The sequence below is a fragment of the Lepidochelys kempii genome, chromosome 12 (assembly GCF_965140265.1).
Source record: "Lepidochelys kempii isolate rLepKem1 chromosome 12, rLepKem1.hap2, whole genome shotgun sequence".
Taxonomy (NCBI): Eukaryota; Metazoa; Chordata; order Testudines; family Cheloniidae; genus Lepidochelys; species Lepidochelys kempii.
In genome coordinates this window covers 18,616,885-18,636,815 of record NC_133267.1, presented here as the reverse complement: position 1 = coordinate 18,636,815, position 19,931 = coordinate 18,616,885, and the positions used below count along the sequence as shown (strand labels likewise).

The 19,931-nt window shown below is 40.3% G+C and overlaps 1 protein-coding gene across 1 annotated transcript in view; it reads right to left on the bottom strand.

Annotated features, from left to right (window-relative positions):
* ITFG1 (integrin alpha FG-GAP repeat containing 1) overlaps positions 1-19,931 on the bottom strand; it is a 212,387-nt gene that overhangs the window by 116,390 nt on the left and 76,066 nt on the right. Inside the window, exon 9 of the mRNA XM_073307742.1 lies at positions 1,003-1,097. Coding sequence (XP_073163843.1) covers positions 1,003-1,097 — 95 coding nt within the window. The remainder of the gene's footprint in view (positions 1-1,002; positions 1,098-19,931) is intronic.

The following is a 19,931-nucleotide window of genomic DNA, read 5'->3' as shown; positions in this document are numbered from 1 at the left end:
GTAAAGGGTGCAAAACATTGTGAAAATTTAGCCCCAAATATTTTGCTACTTGTGATAAATGTAAAAATTGACATATCCTTTAAAAACAGTTTATTTAAACAGGATACCTCAAATATTTCATTCTTTTCTATATAATCTATGCTAATGAATATTTTACATTAAAACAACTCACTTATTTAATGAGCATAGGTCATTAAATACTCATTTGATGAATGCAGCCTGAATTTTCCAATTTTTCAACCAAAAACTGGTCTTTAAAAGGCACCAATGCTACTACATTGCTCATTTCAGGCATCATTTTGAGTGGGTGGTAGGATACTGGTAAACCAAGTGCCACCTCTGGCCAAGGCTCTAGGCATTAGCTAAGAAGTGACAGACTCATAGATGGAAACCAAACGAGCTCCCCTGTATGTTAGTTTTGTACAAAATAAGTATTAGTCTTATAAGAATGTATTTAGACTGAAATTTTGTAAGTTGCTGCATTCATTAATCTCACTTTAATGTCTGTATTCCATGCAAAAGGAAATATGTAAGTTTTGCTTTATAACTTTGAAAACATTTGTTCTGATGTTGTGAACCCAGGCACAGGAATCGTCCCGCCCCTCCCCCCCAGCCCATCCAGGAGGACTAACATAAATTAAGTGGGCCATTATAAGACAAAAGCTTTGTTAATTGCCCCATCTACCCATGGACAAGAACATGCAGAAGGCCTCATCATTTTATTAATGGTATCAATAATATTTTTTTCAAGTATTTTTTCTTTTCACTAAGAAATAACGATGTCCTTGGTAAATAGTTTTTCTTCTCCCTTTAAAGATCTATAGATTGTATTCTATCAAGAACACAACTTCTAACCAATTATTAAAGAAAAAACATTTCTTCCCTTCATTACAAGCTAATGTTGCAGGAAATTTGTTTTGGAGTTCTTCTGGGTTGTTTTTCTTATTCCCTACATTAAACATGGTATTCAACTTTGTCTCTGCAAATGGAAGCTCAGAATACCTGATTCAGTCCTGGTTTAGATAAGTAGATGGCACTTTTTTGACAAATTACATCAGCACAGGCTGGCAGTAAATGCTCAGTTTGCCCATCCCCATCTGCCAAAAAAAGAGAAAAAACAACTTTATCAGCTCATTAATATTTGCAAAACCAAATGTTCTTCTAGAAGAACATTAAATTAACTGTGCATACAGAATAGCCTGTATAAATCTTGATAAAATATAAAGATTAGACAAGTGTCAAGAACAATTAGAATTTTTGAAATACTTAATCTTGTCAACATGTCATGTAGTTTGACTTTTGTTTGAAGCTGCAAGTGCATTTCTCTTTGTTAAAGAAATATTAATTTTGATCCATTATGCAGAAAAGTTCCCATTTCAAATCTTAAATGTAAAAATACATTTCAACAGAAGGAAAAAAGAGTAACTGACATTGGCCAAACCAGACAATCTCTACGCAAAAGAATAAATGGACACAAATCAGACATGAAGAATTATAACATTCAAAAACCAGTCAGAAAACACTTCAAGCTCTCTGGTCACTCAATTTCATACCTAAAACTGGCAATTCTCCAACAAAAAAAAACTTCAAAACCAGACTCCAGCGAGAAACTGCACAATTGGAATTAATTTGCAAACTAGACACCATTAAATTAGGCTTGAATGAAGACTGGGAGTGGATGGGTCATTACATAAAGTAAAAAACTATTTCTCCATGCTAATTTTCCCCCTACTATTACTCACACCTTCTTGTCAACTGTTTGAAATCGGCCACCTGATTATCACTACGAAAGGTTTTTTTCTCCTGCTGATAATAGCCCACCTTAATTGATTAGTCTGATTACAGTTGGTATGGCAACACCCATTTTTTTCATGCGTATATCTATCTATCTATCTCTTCCTACTGCATTTTCCACTGCATGCATCTGATGAAGTGGGTTTTAGCCTGTCATAAATATAAAGGGAAGGGTAAACCCCTTTGAAATCCCTCCTGGCCAGGGGAAAGCTCCTCTCACCTGTAAAGGGTTAAGAAGCTAAAGGTAACCTCGCTGGCACCTGACCAAAATGACCAATGAGGAGACAAGATACTTTCAAAAGCTGGGAGGAGGGAGAGAAACAAAGGGTCTGTGGGTCTGTCTATATTCTGTCTTTGCTGGGGATAGACCAGGAATGGAGTCTTAGAACTTTTAGTAAGTAATCTAGCTACGTACGTGTTAGATTATGATTTCTTTAAATGGCTGAGAAAAGAACTGTGCTGAATAGAATAACTATTTCTGTCTGTGTATCTTTTTTGTAACTTAAGGTTTTGCCTAGAGGAGTTCTCTATGTTTTGAATCTAATTACCCTGTAAGGTATCTACCATCCTGATTTTACAGGGGGGATTTCTTTATTTCTATTTACTTCTATTTTTATTAAAAGTCTTCTTGTAAGAAAACTGAATGCTTTTTCATTGTTCTCAGATCCAAGGGTTTGGGTCTGTGGTCACCTATGCAAATTGGTGAGGTTTTTTATCCAACATTTCCCAGGAAAGGGGGGGTGCAAGTGTTGGGAGGATTGTTCATTGTTCTTAAGATCCAAGGGTCTGGGTCTGTAGTCACCTAGGCAAATTGGTGAGGCTTTTTACCAAACCTTGTCCAGAAAGTGGGGTGCAAGGTTTTGGGAAGTATTTTGGGGGGAAAGACGTGTCCAAACAGCTCTTCCCCAGTAACCAGTATTAGTTTGGTGGTGGTAGAGGCCAATCCAAGGAGAAAGGGTGGAATATTTTGTACCTTGGGGAAGTTTTGACCTAAGCTGGTAAAGATAAGCTTAAGAGGTTTTTCATGCAGGTCCCCACATCTGTACCCTAGAGTTCAGAGTGGGGGAGGAACCTTGACATAGCTCATGAAAGCTTATGCCCAAATAAATTTGTTGGTCTCTAAGGTGCCACAAGTACTCCTTGTTTTTTATTGTCCTCATAGTTTGCCTTTGAGAATGACTAGTTTTTACAGCAGTCCATCTCCACAAACAATGCATTTCATTTTTGAAGTGATTTGTGCTGTGAGTGGAGCACTGGATAGACAGACATGCAAAAGTTTGTATATATAGACACCTACATGGGTAAAAAAAAAAAAAACAGTACTCAAGTTACGTCATTACAACAGACAGCTGCTCTTGGCTTCTTGCACAAGGCAAGTCTGAATTCACATAGTTCACAATTCTTCAAGAATGTCACTTTTAGCACATTTGTCCCATACATTTCCAAGTACTCAAAAGTAAAATTATCCCTATTTTACATATTGAAATGAGGATTATATAACTGCCCTATGAAAGTTACCATGAGATCGAGATGCTAAATTGAGGTGAGCAAGTAAATATGTGTACAGAACTCCAGATAGCTATCTTGCAGACTTACAAGATAGAAACATTATAGAGGCATACCACTGATACTTCCTTAGACCTGGCAGAATGAGCTGTAAGACCACGGAGCATGAATATCCAACTAACAGAACTCATCTCAATACACAACCTAATTCATTTAGACAAATGCTTTCTGTTTATCTTGAAAAGATTACTGACTTCCAGATGCCCTAGTTCTATCCAAATAGAAACTTAAAGCATATAGTAAAACACCTGTGAAATACTAAAAAATTATCTAAAAACTGAAGCCTGATAAATCTCACAATGTTAAAACTTTAAAACAGAATTTAGCTATTTCACTGACCATAAATCAGTATTACTGCAGATCTAATTTAACAGGCATGAAAATAACAATTCCACTAGTTTAACTACATCTCTTTTATTTAGCCTTTACATCTTAAAGATGTATAGATACAAATGGTAGACAGTACTGCAGCCTTTCCATTATGTAATTAAGATTTTTAGCAGGAAAATTACTTTATATTAAGAAAACATTTGTTAACAGAATGGCAGTTTGGGGTTGATTTATTTACATTTAAGCCTCACCAGCACCACATTTTAATCATGCACGAAAGGTTTATATTTACGTTTTCAGATAAGTAAATGGAGATCTGCAAAGTATAGCAAAAGGATTGTCCTGGATGTGCAGAAAGACAAGACACCAGGGATGTGGTTTAACTAGGCTGAAATTTTATTCACTTAACTCACCTGAAAACTATCTGGCAGTAACTCTTATGTGTAGCCCTCCTTGTCAGAGGGCTGCTGTCAGCACCACTTCACACTGGGTCAAGGCTGTTGCTGCAACCCCGCTGTCATCCTCTCATATGAGTTTGGAGCTGTTCCACACACTGAGAGCTCCAACCTCATCCCCCCAACTTCCTTAGGGGAAAGCAACTCTCTAAGTCTACTTCTAATTACAGTTTATCTGGGAACAGTCACCCCACCAGCCACCAGGAGGTGCCAGCAATTAGCATGGCTGCCTTCCGCCACCCCAAGCCGGGTTTCCATCTAGTTAGCAATTCTCTCCTCAGCATCAGCCAAAAATATATTCACTCCCCGATCAGACAGAAGTACCACCCCATCTTCCCTGAATAACTTGAGGCACTAAATATATTTTGAGTGTGTAACCACTGATCCTCCCTGATCATGTGCAAATTTAGCCACCTCCTAATTCACACATCTTCTGGCCTTGTCAACCCATGGAGGCCTGATGGCTCCCAGGTATACCTTCTGTTGAAGCATTTTATACCAGTTCACAATTACCCTTGGGAAAAGGTTGTGGATCTGCCCTAAATCTTTCTTTGTCCTGATGAAATTACAAAATCCCCTTACAAAATCCCAATTTGTTTTAATTCAGGCGCACAATCATTATTTCAGATGACTGCTTCATCTGTCATTTTAAACTAATAAGCATAACAAACTAAATAAGATTTTATGTCCAGAATCCCACAATTACCAAACAGAACATGGAAAAAGGACGTTCGGGTACTCCAAAAAATTTTTAATTTGAAGCATAAAAGGAAAATTCCACTGGGAGTGGTTTTGTTAAAGGGAAAATTCTGAGAAAAGTACAATTTTCTGCAGACAGGAGTTTGCTTGTGTACAGGATCTGGAGAGGATGTATGATGAGGTTTTACCATTCTAGGAGAAAGCAAAGCAGAACAAAAACATCCCACAACGGCTGTTAATGTTAATTTGGATCAATTTTCCCCAAATGCCACTTATGCATGGGGGGAAAAATACCAAAAAGTAACAACCCAAAAACCCAACACATCACTAAAATACAAAATGTACGCATACAAAAAGACCATCCCAAAACAAAATAAATCCAACCCTCCCACTTCCCCCCAAATCAAATAAAACATGTTTTTACATGGACAAGATTAACTATATGTGCAACAATCTATAGGCCACTCAATGTAAACTTTAGCTTGCTTTCATATAGATTCAAGTCCATGTAAATTGAACCAACAGTGTAGTGTGTTCTACATGTTCCTTGAATTAAAATAACTAATGGATAAAAGGAAACTAGAAAAATGTTTTTAACTGTCAGAACACAAATTTTTAATTATTACTAGACACTAGCACTCCTTTTCTTTTTAGCCAAAACTAGAATCTCAGTTTTTGATCCCTTCAATTTTTTTTGGTTTGGGGGACTGTGAACCATCCGCTGATACATTTTGGTTGTGTGCCAGATTAAAATTTGAAAGTGATTCCAGTTTGGATCTGGTGAAAATTTCATCCAATGAGATTTCAATCCAAAATTGAGGAAACTTCGAATTAATCTGAGTTGTAGCCTTAATTCAGTTTGGAGTCGTAACCACAACCTAAACATTTTCTGGGTTTGAAATCCACTACACTCTGGCCACTATCCTCTCCTAACACAGTTGACATTTTAACATGCATGTGAAAGACCAGTCTTAGCCCTTCACAATACCGTCCCCCAACCCATGGTACAATTTTGATCCTTAGTGTTGAGATTCAAATCATCAATACAGATAAAGTTTTGCAGAAAAGAATGGCAACACATACATATGAATTGTAAAATGCATACTTATCTCAAATTTTATAAAAATATATTACACAGACCTTATGAAACCCAGGAACAATTTGAGAAAAATTCAAAATTATTCACTAGCTTTTATGCATCCCATTTCCAAAAACAAACTTCATGGATGAAAAGATATTTTTATAATAACCTGCCCATCTCTGCAAATAGCAGGTACATTTATTAAATCATTTTATCAATCTGATCTCTAAGCACTGTGACTCAAAGTGTGTACTGTCTAGAAAATAATTATTGGGAACATAGCTTTAAACATGTAATGACAATAGTTCTATCAGAAAAATTACTTGCAGATGAAGTTTTCTAATTAATTATAAATATAAACACTTTCACTTAAATGGCTCAAATCTTTTCAATTTATCCTAAAGTCAGACTTGAGGGGATAATAATAAATGTTTGAAGTTAGATTATAAACATTACAGTTACTAAAGGAAAGTTATAATCTACTATAAAAAAACAAAACACAATATTATTGTAGCCTAAACATATCATACTCTAAAACAAAATCACATAGCAAGTGGTTTTCCAAAGAGACCTCCCAGTCACTTTATGAGATTCACTGCTCTGCTGGCATCTAGCTTTTCAGTAAATTACACATCTTCACCTTGGCATAGTCCTGTCATCTGAATTATAATGGTGACACTAGGATCTGTGTGGTTTCAGCTTGAACAGCAAAGAAATTGCTGCTGCAGCTTTGTTAATTTCTTTCCCCCTCAAAGCTGTAGCAAATGATAATCATCCAGCACTGACATAAACCCTTTGTCAAAAAACTGCAACCCTGTCAGCTTCATCGGGTAACAGCTTCCATTCTTCATGAACATGATGATCTACCCCATACATGTTATAAATTTTATGTAAACAATTATTTCTAATCTAGACAGGAGTTTGTGCAGCAGGCCGTGTAAAATAAACAAAATTACAAAGTCATCTACTGTCTTTTATTTGTAACTGATTCCAAACTTAACGTTGGTGTGTCAGCATTTGAAATGAGAATATACTCACTGACTTTATTTTACTGATTACAGTATAAGAACTAGTGTTTAAATGATATACCTCTAACCCAGGGGTGGGCAAACTTTTTGGCTTGAGGGCTGCATCAGGTTTCGGAAATTGTTTGGAGGGCCAGTTAGGGGAGGCTGTGCCTCCGCAAAACAGCCAGGCGTGGCCTGGCTCCTGCCTCCCTGCTTCTCACCCCGACGGCCCCTGCACCAAGACTGCAGCCCTATCCACGCTCCCTCATTCCCTGCCCCTGACCGCCCCCAGAATCCCTGCCCCGACTGCCCCCTGCCTCCCCATCCATCCCTGGCTCCTTCCTGACTGCCCCCACCCGGGACCCCTGCCCCCATTCAACCCCCATTCCCCACCCTCTGACTGCCCCACCCCCTGACCACCACCCCCAACTCCTCTGCCCTCTCTCCAATCACACCTGCTCCCTGCCCCCTTACCACGCTGCCTAGAGCACTGGTGGCTGGTGGTGCGGCCCAGCTGGAGCCAGCCACGCCACCGCACAGCACAGAGCACCGGGTCACGCCGGACTCTGCAGCTGCGCTCCCCAGGAGCTCGCAGCCCCATCGCCCAGAGCATTGTGCCAGCAGCGTAGTGAGCTGAGGCTGCAGGGGAAGGGGAACAGTGGTGGAGGGGCCAGGGGCTAGCCTCCTGGGCCGGGAGCTCAGGGACCGGGCAGGAGGGTCCCAGGGGCCAGATGTGGCCACAGGCCATAGTTTGCCCACCTCTGCTCTAACATGTCTCTGATTTGAAATTATTATGTGTATGCATTTAATACTATCCTTAATTACAATCACTAGAATTTCTGCAGGATCCTGCCTAATTTCAGTGCATAGGATGGGCTGTTGCATAATGAATCAAACATTTTTATAGTATTTACTTTTATCTTCACTGATCAAGATGTTGATTCCTACATCATTCACTGCACATTGTCCAAGTGCACTGAAGATGCAGATCCTGCACTGTAAATTCAGAGTAAGTCATTTGATATCAATGGATTTACACAATGGTAAAAGAAAAGAGAATTTGGTCCAACATGATGCATGGTTCCACAGAAACCCTGCCACTCTGCAAAGGTGTTTTACATGCTTTCCAACCTGTGCCCACAATAAAGCTGGAGACTTGTGGAAATCAGTACGTAATTGAAGCCTATATCATAAAGTACAGACACAATGAGCCAGAGTACATGTTAAGAGGATCACAGTTAGGTCTTCCATAGGAACTTTTGGAGTTGTCATCATATTACTTTTACTTTAACTGGGTACTCAGACCAGTTACACCTTGATCCTACTTTTGCCTTCCTTAATGTCAGAATTCAATTTACTCCTTTCTGAAACACCTGACAGTGATTACTACTCACAAACTACTCCAAATATGTTAGGTGAAAACAATGTTTTTGGAAAATGGTGAAAAATTTAAAAAAACCCATACACTAAATTAACAGTCTAAAACGCTAAGAGAAGTGTAAGCAGCTAGGTTCTAATCTGAGTGCAACATAATTGCATCGGAATCTTAGATACTGCAAAATAATCTGGCCCTGAGCATCTTCTATTCTCTTTGTCCTTGTGGCTATAGATGCTAAAAAAGCCTCTGTTGCGTGCTGCCTTGCTCACATATCACAAACAACAAAGGACTCTAACATACCTTTCTCTACAGTTCTTTACAGAGAGGTCAGAGAAGAAAAATTCTCCCAAGTACCAGAAGGAAAGCTGGTTGTTCTCCTGGGTGAAAGAAAGACTATGCAAGAGACATTTGGTTCTGAAAGTCATAGGTATGGAAGAGTTATTATTTCCATTTAACTGAAGTTATTTTTAATGCATTTTCATATATATATATATATATATATATATTATGACAGGGTCAGGCCAGATGGCAACAGGAGAGTGTTTTTTTTTGTGTGTGGAAAGCACTAAAGGCATTTTTATTTCACATACAAATAAAAAATCCGTACAGCTAAACAAAGCGTGGTGTGGGGCTGCAAACAGCGCTGCCCCACAGGAAAGGGCTAGCGGCCAAGTCCCTCCAGTCCAGGTCGAGTCCCCTCAGGAGCAGTGGGCCCTGCAGTGGCTGGTCCTTAAGACATGTGCTTTCCTCGTAGTTAGGCCCCATCTTGGGAAGCGGCGGGTCCAGGTTCCCCCGCCCGGGGTCTGGCCCAATCCCGGCTCCCTCCCAGGCCACAGCCACTGCTGGAGGCAGGGCAGCGGAGCAATGCGCTTGCCGGGCTCGGTCGAGGGGAAACAGGGACCAGAGCTACCAGCCCAGGCTCCCACCCCCAGCGTCATTGAGGCAGCTTCTTCTTGCTCCTCCTGAGAACCGCCCCCACCTCAAATCCATCCCAGCTTCGCTCCCCTGCGGGCGGGCGAGTTCTGGGGAAACTGGGCCAGGTCCAAAAGTTTGGGGGGTGGGTGGGGGAGTGCCCCCTGGCAGGGCAGAGGGAGGGGTGGCGCTAGGAGAGTGTTTGAAGGCAGATATGTTAGTCCCAGGTTAAGTAGATCCCTTTTCCCTGGGTAAGGTAACAGGCAGTTGCAGAACAGGCAGGAACTTGCTGGAACCAATTAAGGCAGGCAGGCTAAGTAGGACACCTGGAGCCAATTAAGAAGAAACTGCTAGAATCAATTAGGACAGGCTAGCTAATCAGGGCACCTGAGTTTAAAAAGGACCTCACTTCAGTTTGTGGTGTGTATGCGAGGAGCTGGGAGCAAGAGGCACTAGGAGCTGAGAGCGAGAAGGCACACTGCTGGAGGACTGAGGAGTACAAGCTTTATCTGACACCAGGAGAAATGTCCTGTGGTGAGGATAAAGGTTTAGGGAGGAGGCCATGGGGAAGTAGCCCAGGGAGTTGTAGCTGTTGTGCAGCTGTTACAGGAGGCACTCTGAACAGCAACAGTCCACAGAGCCTTGGGCTGCAACCCAGAGTAGAGGGCGGGCCCAGGTTCCCCCCAAACCTCCCAACTCCTGATCAGACACAGGAGGAGTTGACCTGAACTGTGGGTTCCACCAGAGGGGAAGGTCTCTGGGCTGTTCCCCGACCCACTTGATGGATCAGCAGAGACTGTGGGGATTGTTCTTTCTTTTCCCCATGCTGGCCAGTGACAAGGTTATCTAAGTAAAAGAGCAGATTTGAGCCACGAAAGTGGCCAAACTGAGGGCTGTTGTGAATCTCTGAGGAGAGCAAATCGGCCAATAAGCTCAGGACCCACCAAAGTAGAGGAGGATCTTTGTCACTATGTACATTAGTTCATTTTTGTTTTACTCTGTATATGGTTCATTCTTGTTTTCCTAATCCCTGTCACTTCGTACATTCGTTTCTTCCTCTTTCACCTTGATCTTGCCTTTTAAAATTGTAAGAACAGTAATAAAATAAGGAGGTAAAAATCCTGTTGTGACAGTGCTCAAAACACGAAAAATATTGTCCTATGGGCAGTCAGGAAGACAACCCACAGTACTGAGCTTTATATTCAAATAAAATAAAGGTTAACTTAGTGGCTATTAGAAAAAAGAAAAGGAGTACTTGTGGCACCTTAGAGACTAACCAATTTATTTGAGCATGAGCTTTCGTGAGCTATAGCTCACTCATGCTCAAATAAATTGGTTAGTCTCTAAGGTGCCACAAGTACTCCTTTTCTTTTTGCGAATACAGACTAACACTGCTGTTACTCTGAAACCTGTCATTAGTGGCTACTGATTATCTTAAATCTTTCTTCTAAAAAAGTATACGAGATGTGAATCACAACATCTCAAGCAGCTGTAAAGAGCTTTTATGACTGTGTCAAGGATCTCCAGGCATTACAGAACTCCACAGCTTTCTTGTTTTTAGAAGCAAATCAATTCTGATTCTCTAAAATCCCTGACTACACCTTTCCAAGGAAACTGTGCTAGCAGCTTGATAACAAGAACAGCATTTAACCATTGCTCAACTGAGAGCGGCAAACAATACTTCCCTGGGCAGTAAGGACAGGGTCTAACAGCCAAGGTCATGCCATAGCTGAAATGGTGAGATTTTAAAGAACAGAGAGTTAACTGGAAATTAAATAAAGAAGAGAAGCATGCATAAAAAGACCGATATAGGACATGAATTTCTGCTAAAGTTTATGCTGAAACAGATAGCCTGGCCACTGTTGAAACAGATGGCATAAGGCCTGGTTGCACAGCATGAAACTATCCAATGTTCTACAGATAGTTGACTGTTGTGACAAAGTGTACCACTATTGTCTGTGCTAGCAATAAAAACATGAGGAAAAGCAAAATGCTGACTGCTGTACTACTGAATTTTGGTTAAGGGATTTTTGTTATTGTTAAGCAAATAATATTGTCAATGGTATTTTCAATGTTGATGAGATCAGACTGTTTAACAAGGAAAAACAGACAAGGGTCATGCACTGTATCACCATGAGTTTACCGCTTGCAAGAAAGCAAAATAATCCACAATTGTGCCAACCTACCTAGCACTGTGGAAAAAATAAGTAATACCGAAGTGTTTTTTTAAAAGACATTTGCACCGTGCCAGCAACTTACACCAAATTGGCAAATGAGGGGAAAACAGAGAAAATTTTTCAGGAACAGTCACTGATCTGGAACCAAAACTCAAAACACATGGGCAAAAATCGTATCCTTTCTGCAGGCAAGTAAAAAGCTCTTTCAAGAGAGTTTGGGGAAAAAATAAATTAGGGCCCTTATTTTCTTCTCTGCCTATGCTGATGGAAGGGACAAAAACATAAGGGATCCCTGCTGAGAGGTATGAAAGGGAGGATGGATGGAAATGGTTGCAGCTTTTGCCATGGATGCTGCCTTCCCTTTCTATCAACGTAGCACCTCCACAGGGATCAGGACATGTGGAGAGGTGGGTAGGAGCACGCTGCTTTATGTGGCATCTTTCCCTTCCAGAAGATTAGCCAACAAATTAATGCTGATCTAGGTAGCATTGTTTTGCTGTTATTCCTGCCTTGTGCTGAGCTGCTCCCTAGGATGGAGTGTTGGCTTCCAGTGAAAGTGGCTGAAGAGTTTGTTGATAGTATTACATCTCCTGCCGGTGCTTTATGACTGGAAAGGGGTGGCTGCTATTTCAAAAGAAAAGAAGTTTCTGTGCATCTTGCAGGAGGAAGGATGGTTTTAAGGGAATAAAAGTTTTAAGGGAATTTAAGGCATGCACAAGAGAAAGAGCAACATGAGATTGGGAGGTGGGCACTCTGGAGGAAAGTGAGAGACTCATGAAGGGTGAATTGGGAATTTCAGGAAGGAATTTAGAGCCCATTTCTCCTCAAAGGTCACCCAATCCTCTTATGATTCTCTTACCCCCACCTCCATATTCCCCCCCACAACCTGAAGGTGGAGAAAGGAAAGCCATATGGGGAGATTGGAAGCGGTACAGTGTGTGGAACAGCATGAAACCTCAGAGTGCAGTTCATCATTCAACACTGTCACAATGAATATTTCCTTAAGTGTTTTAGAATACTGAAAGCAAAACCCCTCCACCCTCTAGTTAAATTATTGTTGTGATTGTAAATATCAATTGATTTAACGGAAAACCCCTCATTAGAATTTTTGTCCAAAAAAGGTAGAAATTAAAAAAGGTAAGGTTACACAGAAATATGAAAGTGTACAGTTAAGGTAAGTTAACAACCTTAACACTGTGTTGCTGCCTACAGAAAAACCAAAGAACAATTATAGCCTCAAAACCACACTTCCACATTGCTTCAGTGACTCCGCAAATGGAGTAGTTATCAGCCTGAAGTATCTCTGCACACTGCCATAGCACTGGAACTGAAGAGTACCTGTCTTCACATCACTAAAACTACTACTTCTTTCTTCTTTGAGACCACACAGAGTTGCTGGAAAAAGCCAGGCTTTTACATCTTTTCAGTCAGGACAATTCCCCCCAAATGTACAAGGTTTCAAACATAAAAGTGTTGTCTTACTGGATGTCAGGCTCCGTAGAGAGTCCTTTAAGCTGGAGACAGGGACACTGTTCATCCTAGTCACAGTATACAAACACATTTTAATTGGTGCAATTGTGAAAGGGAACAACTAAGTTGTAAAATGGCACAGGAGCACAGTTGTAATACAAATTTGTGTGTGGTTAGAAACCTCTTAAGGGAGGGAACAAAAATTAGGTGGACACAATGTGAAAGAGAAATCACACTTATTATATAGAGGTGTAAATACAAAACTAAAGCCACAACTCCATAATATGACTCCTTATGCCAGAGGTCTTCAATCTGTGGAGAACGTCCCCCTAGGAGGGCACAGAGGAATGTTGGGGGATGGGGTGGCTGCACCCTAAACCAGCCCCCCACAGGGGGTGGGGAAGGAGTGCCGCCCAGCTCTGCTCCTGGCCCCAGTCCCCACCCCCAACTGTAGCCCCAGCCTCGGCCCCTTTAACCCCTGTCCATGTCCCCCCCCATCTTGGTGCTACAGCCTGACCCCGGTTCCATGGGGGAGGGCGCAGACAAGGGAAAGGGGAGGGGGGTGCAAGGTAAAAAGTTTGGGAACCACTGCCTTAGGCAGATTGAACAAATATAGTGTATTTCAGATTTTGACAGCTATAGGCTTATTATAGATTTTAATTAAAAATCCTTCATCAAATTACATTTACCTTTCATGCAAGGTGCAACAGGTATGTTGGGTTAAGGACAGAGTTAAGGTTATTTGGGTAATCTCAAAATGTGCATTTCCATACTTTATAATTTGTTTACATTTAAGTATAATTAACTCTGAATATCCAGGCTAGCGTTTCTTGTTTTTATCATTTCTTTAAAAACATTCTTTTAGGCGTTTTTTTCGTTAAGTAACTTATATTTTTATAACCTTAATTTCACATTAATTATTGTGGGGGCAGGAAAGGGGGATTGCCTGACAATCATAATATTGTTATTGGAAAACTGGCTTTAACATCAAAGGAATCTAACCATTCTCAATTTTCTTTAAAAGTACAGCTAAGCAACTTAAATATAACAATGTCCCCAGCCTAGGCTTTGTCAGTGAGGAAAACTTTTCAAAGTTATCATGAATGAACATGAGCCTATACCATTCAGTAGGAGAGTACACAGATCAGGCAGCCCTAGCAGAAGCAAAGAAAACAACAAATGAGAATAATGATGAAGGAGGAATGGAAAGAACCAACGAGGAGGTTGGTATATGCTGCCCTCAGAAAATCATCAGAATCTTGTCATCTTTGTCTACAGCACAGACTGTGCAAACACAGCGTGAGCTAGTTTCACTTGGGGAACTACTTAACACAGTCAGCCATACAAACAGTACCTCTTCACAGTCTAAATAAAGCAGAATTACTGATTTAAGCGAGCTCAAACATTTAAATTAATTAATCAAATGTCCATGATGAAACTAATTTTTAAATCTCTACTGAAGCGAATAGATCTACTGAATGAACAGTAAGAGGCTCATTAATCCATGCAAATCAGTTTTTATTCACTTCATTTAAGAGACACACTTGGTTAATCTAAACTCAATGGCCATTAACAAAGCCCAATTATACAGAGTCTACATGCCCATTATTTTCATAAACTTTTCCACAATGGAGCCAAAGACAGCTTTCTATACTAACACGACTTAGCAATTATATAATGCTTTTTACCCAAAGAACTGTAAAGCACTTTACAAAACCAAGGTAAGCATCATTATCCTTATTTGAGAGATGCAGAAACTGGGCCACGGTGATGTGAAATGACTTACCTAAAGACATACAGTAAGTCAGTAGCAGAGCTGGGAAGAGAACACCTTAACTCCCAGTTCCGTGCCCTATTCATTCAACCAACTACTCCCTAATGAATTTGTTTCAGATTGAATAAAATAACGAACACTTATATAAGTTATATAAGCACGTAACTGCCTTGTTTACATATATGAAGAGCACAGACCCTGTACAAACTAGAAAACCTGATGGTAAATTGTGAAGATTATCAAACCCACAGAGGTTATTTTAAACGGTCAATTTAGGAATCACCTTTATACTCATATATTGCAACTTAATTGAATTTATTCTTTAACAACAAGTACCAACCACCTAATAACTTCCATCTTTTGTACTCTGGTGAATTGTGTAAATTTCTCATAATTTTGCTATTTGTATAGTATAAAGAGATGAGAAAAATATGTCCTATTAAACAGAAGAGCCAAAAGTTTCCAAACCTGGTTGTTTAAAGTTGGGCTCCAAAATCCACACTAAGGCATTTAAATAGAAATTGCTTGATTTTTCAGAGGTTCTCCCAAAATGTGAAATCCCAAAACCACTTTTTAATAACAAATTATAAAAGAATCATATCTGACAACCATGATTCATACTAAAGAGAGTATGGGTATCTCATGAAAGCCTCTGCTAACATAACAGACAGCAGCAACTGAAGAATTAATCATTTTTGCTATAGCAACCACTGCATTGCAATTACCATAGTGACATGGGGAGAATAGAAAAAAATAATAATGAAGAGCTCTTACTTATTTGGCTGACAAAGTGCTCCAAAGAAGAGTAGAATTCTCCAGCGCACAGCCCTTCTCACCTTAATCACTTCAGATGCCATTTATAGTAAATTCATATCTCAAAGCTTTCTCTGATTTTTACTTTTATTTTTTTTAGAAGGGCAATACAATGTTGTCAATTGTTTTTCTGTCCTTTTGGTCAAGTTAATTATAAACCATCACCATCATGTTCTAGACCAAAGAGCAATTTATTTGATAGAGTCTGGTTTTCATCAAGTTGAAGCCCTGAGGTCTAGTACATTTCTGAGCAAGCATTTGCATGCCTGTTTTGCATGCATAATATCAATAATCTTTATTAACTGATTGAGATATTTTAGGAATTTTACCTCAGAAATACTGCTAGAACAGTCTAGGGACACTGTTATTAAGGTTAGATGTTAATACTTGTGACAGATAACCATATTATGGATATATGGTACAAAGTTTTGCAGTAAACACAGCAGTATCTCTGTTCTAAATACCCACTTATATAAAAATAATTTCTACTTAGCATCCTTTGTCCCAGTAGCTCAGTTTAAGCATGGGGAACTTATCCAAGAAAAACTGACTGTGTAATAACCCAACAAAAGCCTCTTTAAAGATTTTTTCTTTTTTACAATAGTTAAGGACATCTGTGAGACGGGAAGGGGTCATTTAAAGAAATTATGCCAAATGTCCATACATAGTTGGAGACAGGAACTAAAAAATGGTTACAAACCTTCTGTTGTTCTTCGAGATGTGTTGCACATGTCCATTGCAGCATGTGCATACCCAGAGCACAGTCGCCTGAAATTTTCCCCTCCATGGTACCTGTTGGGGCAGATCAAGCGCTCTCTGCCAGCCCATCCTATAACACCTGTATAAAAGCGCCCAGTTCAGTTCCTTCTTTCTGGAAAACTCCGACGTGAGGGTCAGAAGGGTAGGTCGTGGAATGGACATGTGTAACACATCTCAAAAAACAACAGCTACAGAAGGTAGTAACCGTTTTTTCTTCTCTGAGTGATTGCACATGGGCATTCCATAAAACCCAGAATGCAGCATTGTAGGGAGCAGAACTGGTGATACTTTCTGTTGTACCTGTTTGAAAATAGGTCTATCCAGGGAGTCCCCCACTGCTGGAAAATGCCTCTTGCCACATCCAGGCACAGAGACCACTCATGATGACTGGAGAAAGACCTGTTGAGGTGATCTGCCAGCTCATTTTGCGCTCCCAGAAAGTAAGAGACCTCAAGGCTGATTGAGTGGGCTATGTAAAACTCCCATAGCTGCATTGCTTCTTGAAAAGAAGGGAAGAGTTAACTCATCTTTGCCCACTGAGGTAAAACATGGCTACAGTGCTGTCCGTGAGAAAAAACAAGCTCTGCCCATAATGTGGAGCAGAAAGGTCCAAAAGGCAAGACAAACCACTCTAAGTTCTCTGATACTGATGTGGAGTGAAAATTCCTTCAGAGACCAAAGGCCTTGAGTTCTGAGGGGCCCCAGTTGAGCTCCCTACCATAGCACTAACATGTCTGAGACCAGGGTCATTGACGGTTGAGGGCGTATAAAGGGAAAGCCCGCATAAACTGTGAGTGGGTCCAACAACCAATTTAGAGAGAGACGAGAACCCGTAACCAGTACAGTGTCCAGATGGTGGCAGTTTGGGAGTATAATGTGGCCAGACACACTGGAAGAAGTATGAGGTGCATCCTTGTGTATTGTACCACGTATGTGCACAAAGCCATGTGAGCCGAGAGCCACATACAATTTCAAGCTGTTGTGAGTTGATGACCTTTGAGGTGTGTTATCAGGGAACTCTGGGAGGTAGGCCCTGGCCCCAATTACCTCTATCCTTCGCATAAGAGTAAGGTTAGACTTTTCTACATTTATCAGAAAGCCTTGGGCCTTGAATGTTGAGTGGATGAGTCAAACATTGGACACTATCTGAGCCTTGACCAGCCCTTGACTCGCCAGTTGTCTAGATAAAGATAGACCGGAACCTCCCCAGGAAAGCCACCACTACTGCCATACATTTTGTGAACACCCACTTTGCTGCAGACAGGCCAAATGGGAGGGCTGTGAATTGGTAATGTGAGCAGTTCACTACTAATCTGACGCACCTTCTGTGTCCTTGGTATGTTGATACATGAATACAGGCATTTCTCAAATTGAGGGCGACGTACCAGCCTCTGGGATCCTGCAATGGGATAATGGATGCCAGCATGACCATGAGGAACTTTATTTTCTTGAGATAGTTGAGCTGAGGCAGATCTAAAATTGGTCTGAGACCTTCGTTGGCTTTTGGGATTAGGAAATAATGGGAGTAGAACCCCTTCCCTCTTAAATTCTGCAGAACCTTTTCCACGGCTACCACTTGAAGAAGAGACTGAACCTCCTAGACCAGAACTTCTATACGAGTGGGTTCCCTGAGAAGGGATGGGGGGGAAGTGGGAAGGAGGAGTAGAAATAAGCTGGAGGGTGTATCCTACTTCCACCCTGCTCAACACCCAACGGGCTGTGGTCATACGTAACCAAGCACTGAGGAAGTAGGACATACAGTTTGCAAATCAAGGAGAAACAGGGATCACAGAAACTGGTATGGCATCCTCAAGTATCCCATCAAAACACCTGCTTAGAACTCCCTGGATGTCTGGGTGGGGCATGCGATGATGTTGAGGTAGAAGGGGGTGTTGACCTAAACCCCATTTCTTTTCCTCTGCCGGTCCTGATGGGCAGCCAGGGCAGAGTACCAGAGGGGCAGCTGAGGCATAGAATTTTCTTTACTAGAACAGCTAGCTGCCTTGGCAAAATATATTTTATGCAGAAAAATACAAAATTATGCGTGACTGAGGAATTCTGCGCGTCCACAGATGCTCAGAATTCCCCAAGTAACACACACCTAGAGTAGAATGCACATGTGCAATCACTAGAAGAGCAACATTAGTTAAAACTACTTTTTGAAAAGAAATGTGTTTTTGTTAAAATGCAGGTATCACCAAGGTAAACCACTTTACTGGATCAGACAAGAGGACAATAAAAGCCCAAGATACTTAAGACCCTTGATAATCCACCAACTCCCTATTTAATATTTCAAGACTGCACACTAATGATCTATGTTCTTATGTGTAGTCCCAGCACTATGATCTCAGGAACGGAAACTGAAACTGGAATTAATGTACATAAAAGTTAGTTATTAACAAATACATACAACAACCAACAAAATTCCAATAAGATAGCCATTGAAGTCTAGATCTCAGAAATCAACATTTCATGACTTTTTCCTCAAGTTCCAGATCTGGTGAGTTAATCAGTCTGGCAAGCAGTCATCTTCCTAAATAAATATACATGTTCACCTGGGGAATATAAGAACATAATTTGCTATGAACAGTAACCATGGTCCCAGATTCTATGGATTCAGGTGTACCAATGATTCTTAAGTTGTTAATGTCTGATTTGAAGAAAACTTGTGTGGGTGGGTCCAACTTAGTATACGGCAGTGATAGTTAAACCCCATGTTCAAGAGCCATAAAACACTGCAATCCATTAAAAAGGGCTGGTAAATCAGCAGGAGCACCATGAAGGAATGTTAACAAACCTAACTGGCAATAATGCCTAATTCCACAAATAGTGGGGTATTTAAAAAAAGCAGCAAGGGACCTCCCTATACTGTTTCCTTGTTTGACTTAGGACCGCAGAAAAGCTCTACGGCGGCTGACTTATCTGAATGTCCATTATTGGGGTTTTTTTTGTATTTAAAAACATAACTGAGCTTTGGATGCAGAAAGTCATTTCCCCCCATTTTTGTACTTAAGATGAAGTTAGTTTTAGTTTACAATTAGATTACAATTATATATGTTCTTTTTTCTTGTGAATTGCACTGTCACACAGACTAGTGTATTTCACAAATCTGGTAGGTGTAGCTTTATTCTGTTTTACAGATAGCATTGTATTCTGAAATCAAGTAATCCATGTTACTGATTATCAATTTTAAGGCAACAAGGGAATTTTGCAAAGTATGAAACTTTATACATAAAAAATTAAAAAATCTTTGTACAGCAGTAACCATAAATAAATCAAATAATTAAATAATGTTGCAAAGCAATTTCCATTTCAGCAAAACAAATTAGAAGTGTTAATGGTAACAAGTTGCCATCTTTGCTATTTGATGATTCAGACAGCAGAAAGGACGGTCTGTAAGTGCTCAATTTTGATTTGGGCAACATATACTACTCCACCATACTTGTAAGGGATCCCAAATGATAGTGTGCAGCAGGGAACACTTCTCAAATTTCAACCCTATATTAAATAAGCAAAACAACTACACACTCCAGAATAGAGCTTCACAATGGTGTGACCTCTTCCTGATTTGTAAACCCATACTCTTCATCTTCGTTACATTTGTTAGTTGCTTGTAAAAAGTGTATTCTAGGCTAAAGTTCTACTTTTTCCAGTTGCACAGAACTTGTATATGTTTTAGAAATTTAACTCAACCTTCACTCCCTTAAAAAAAAAGA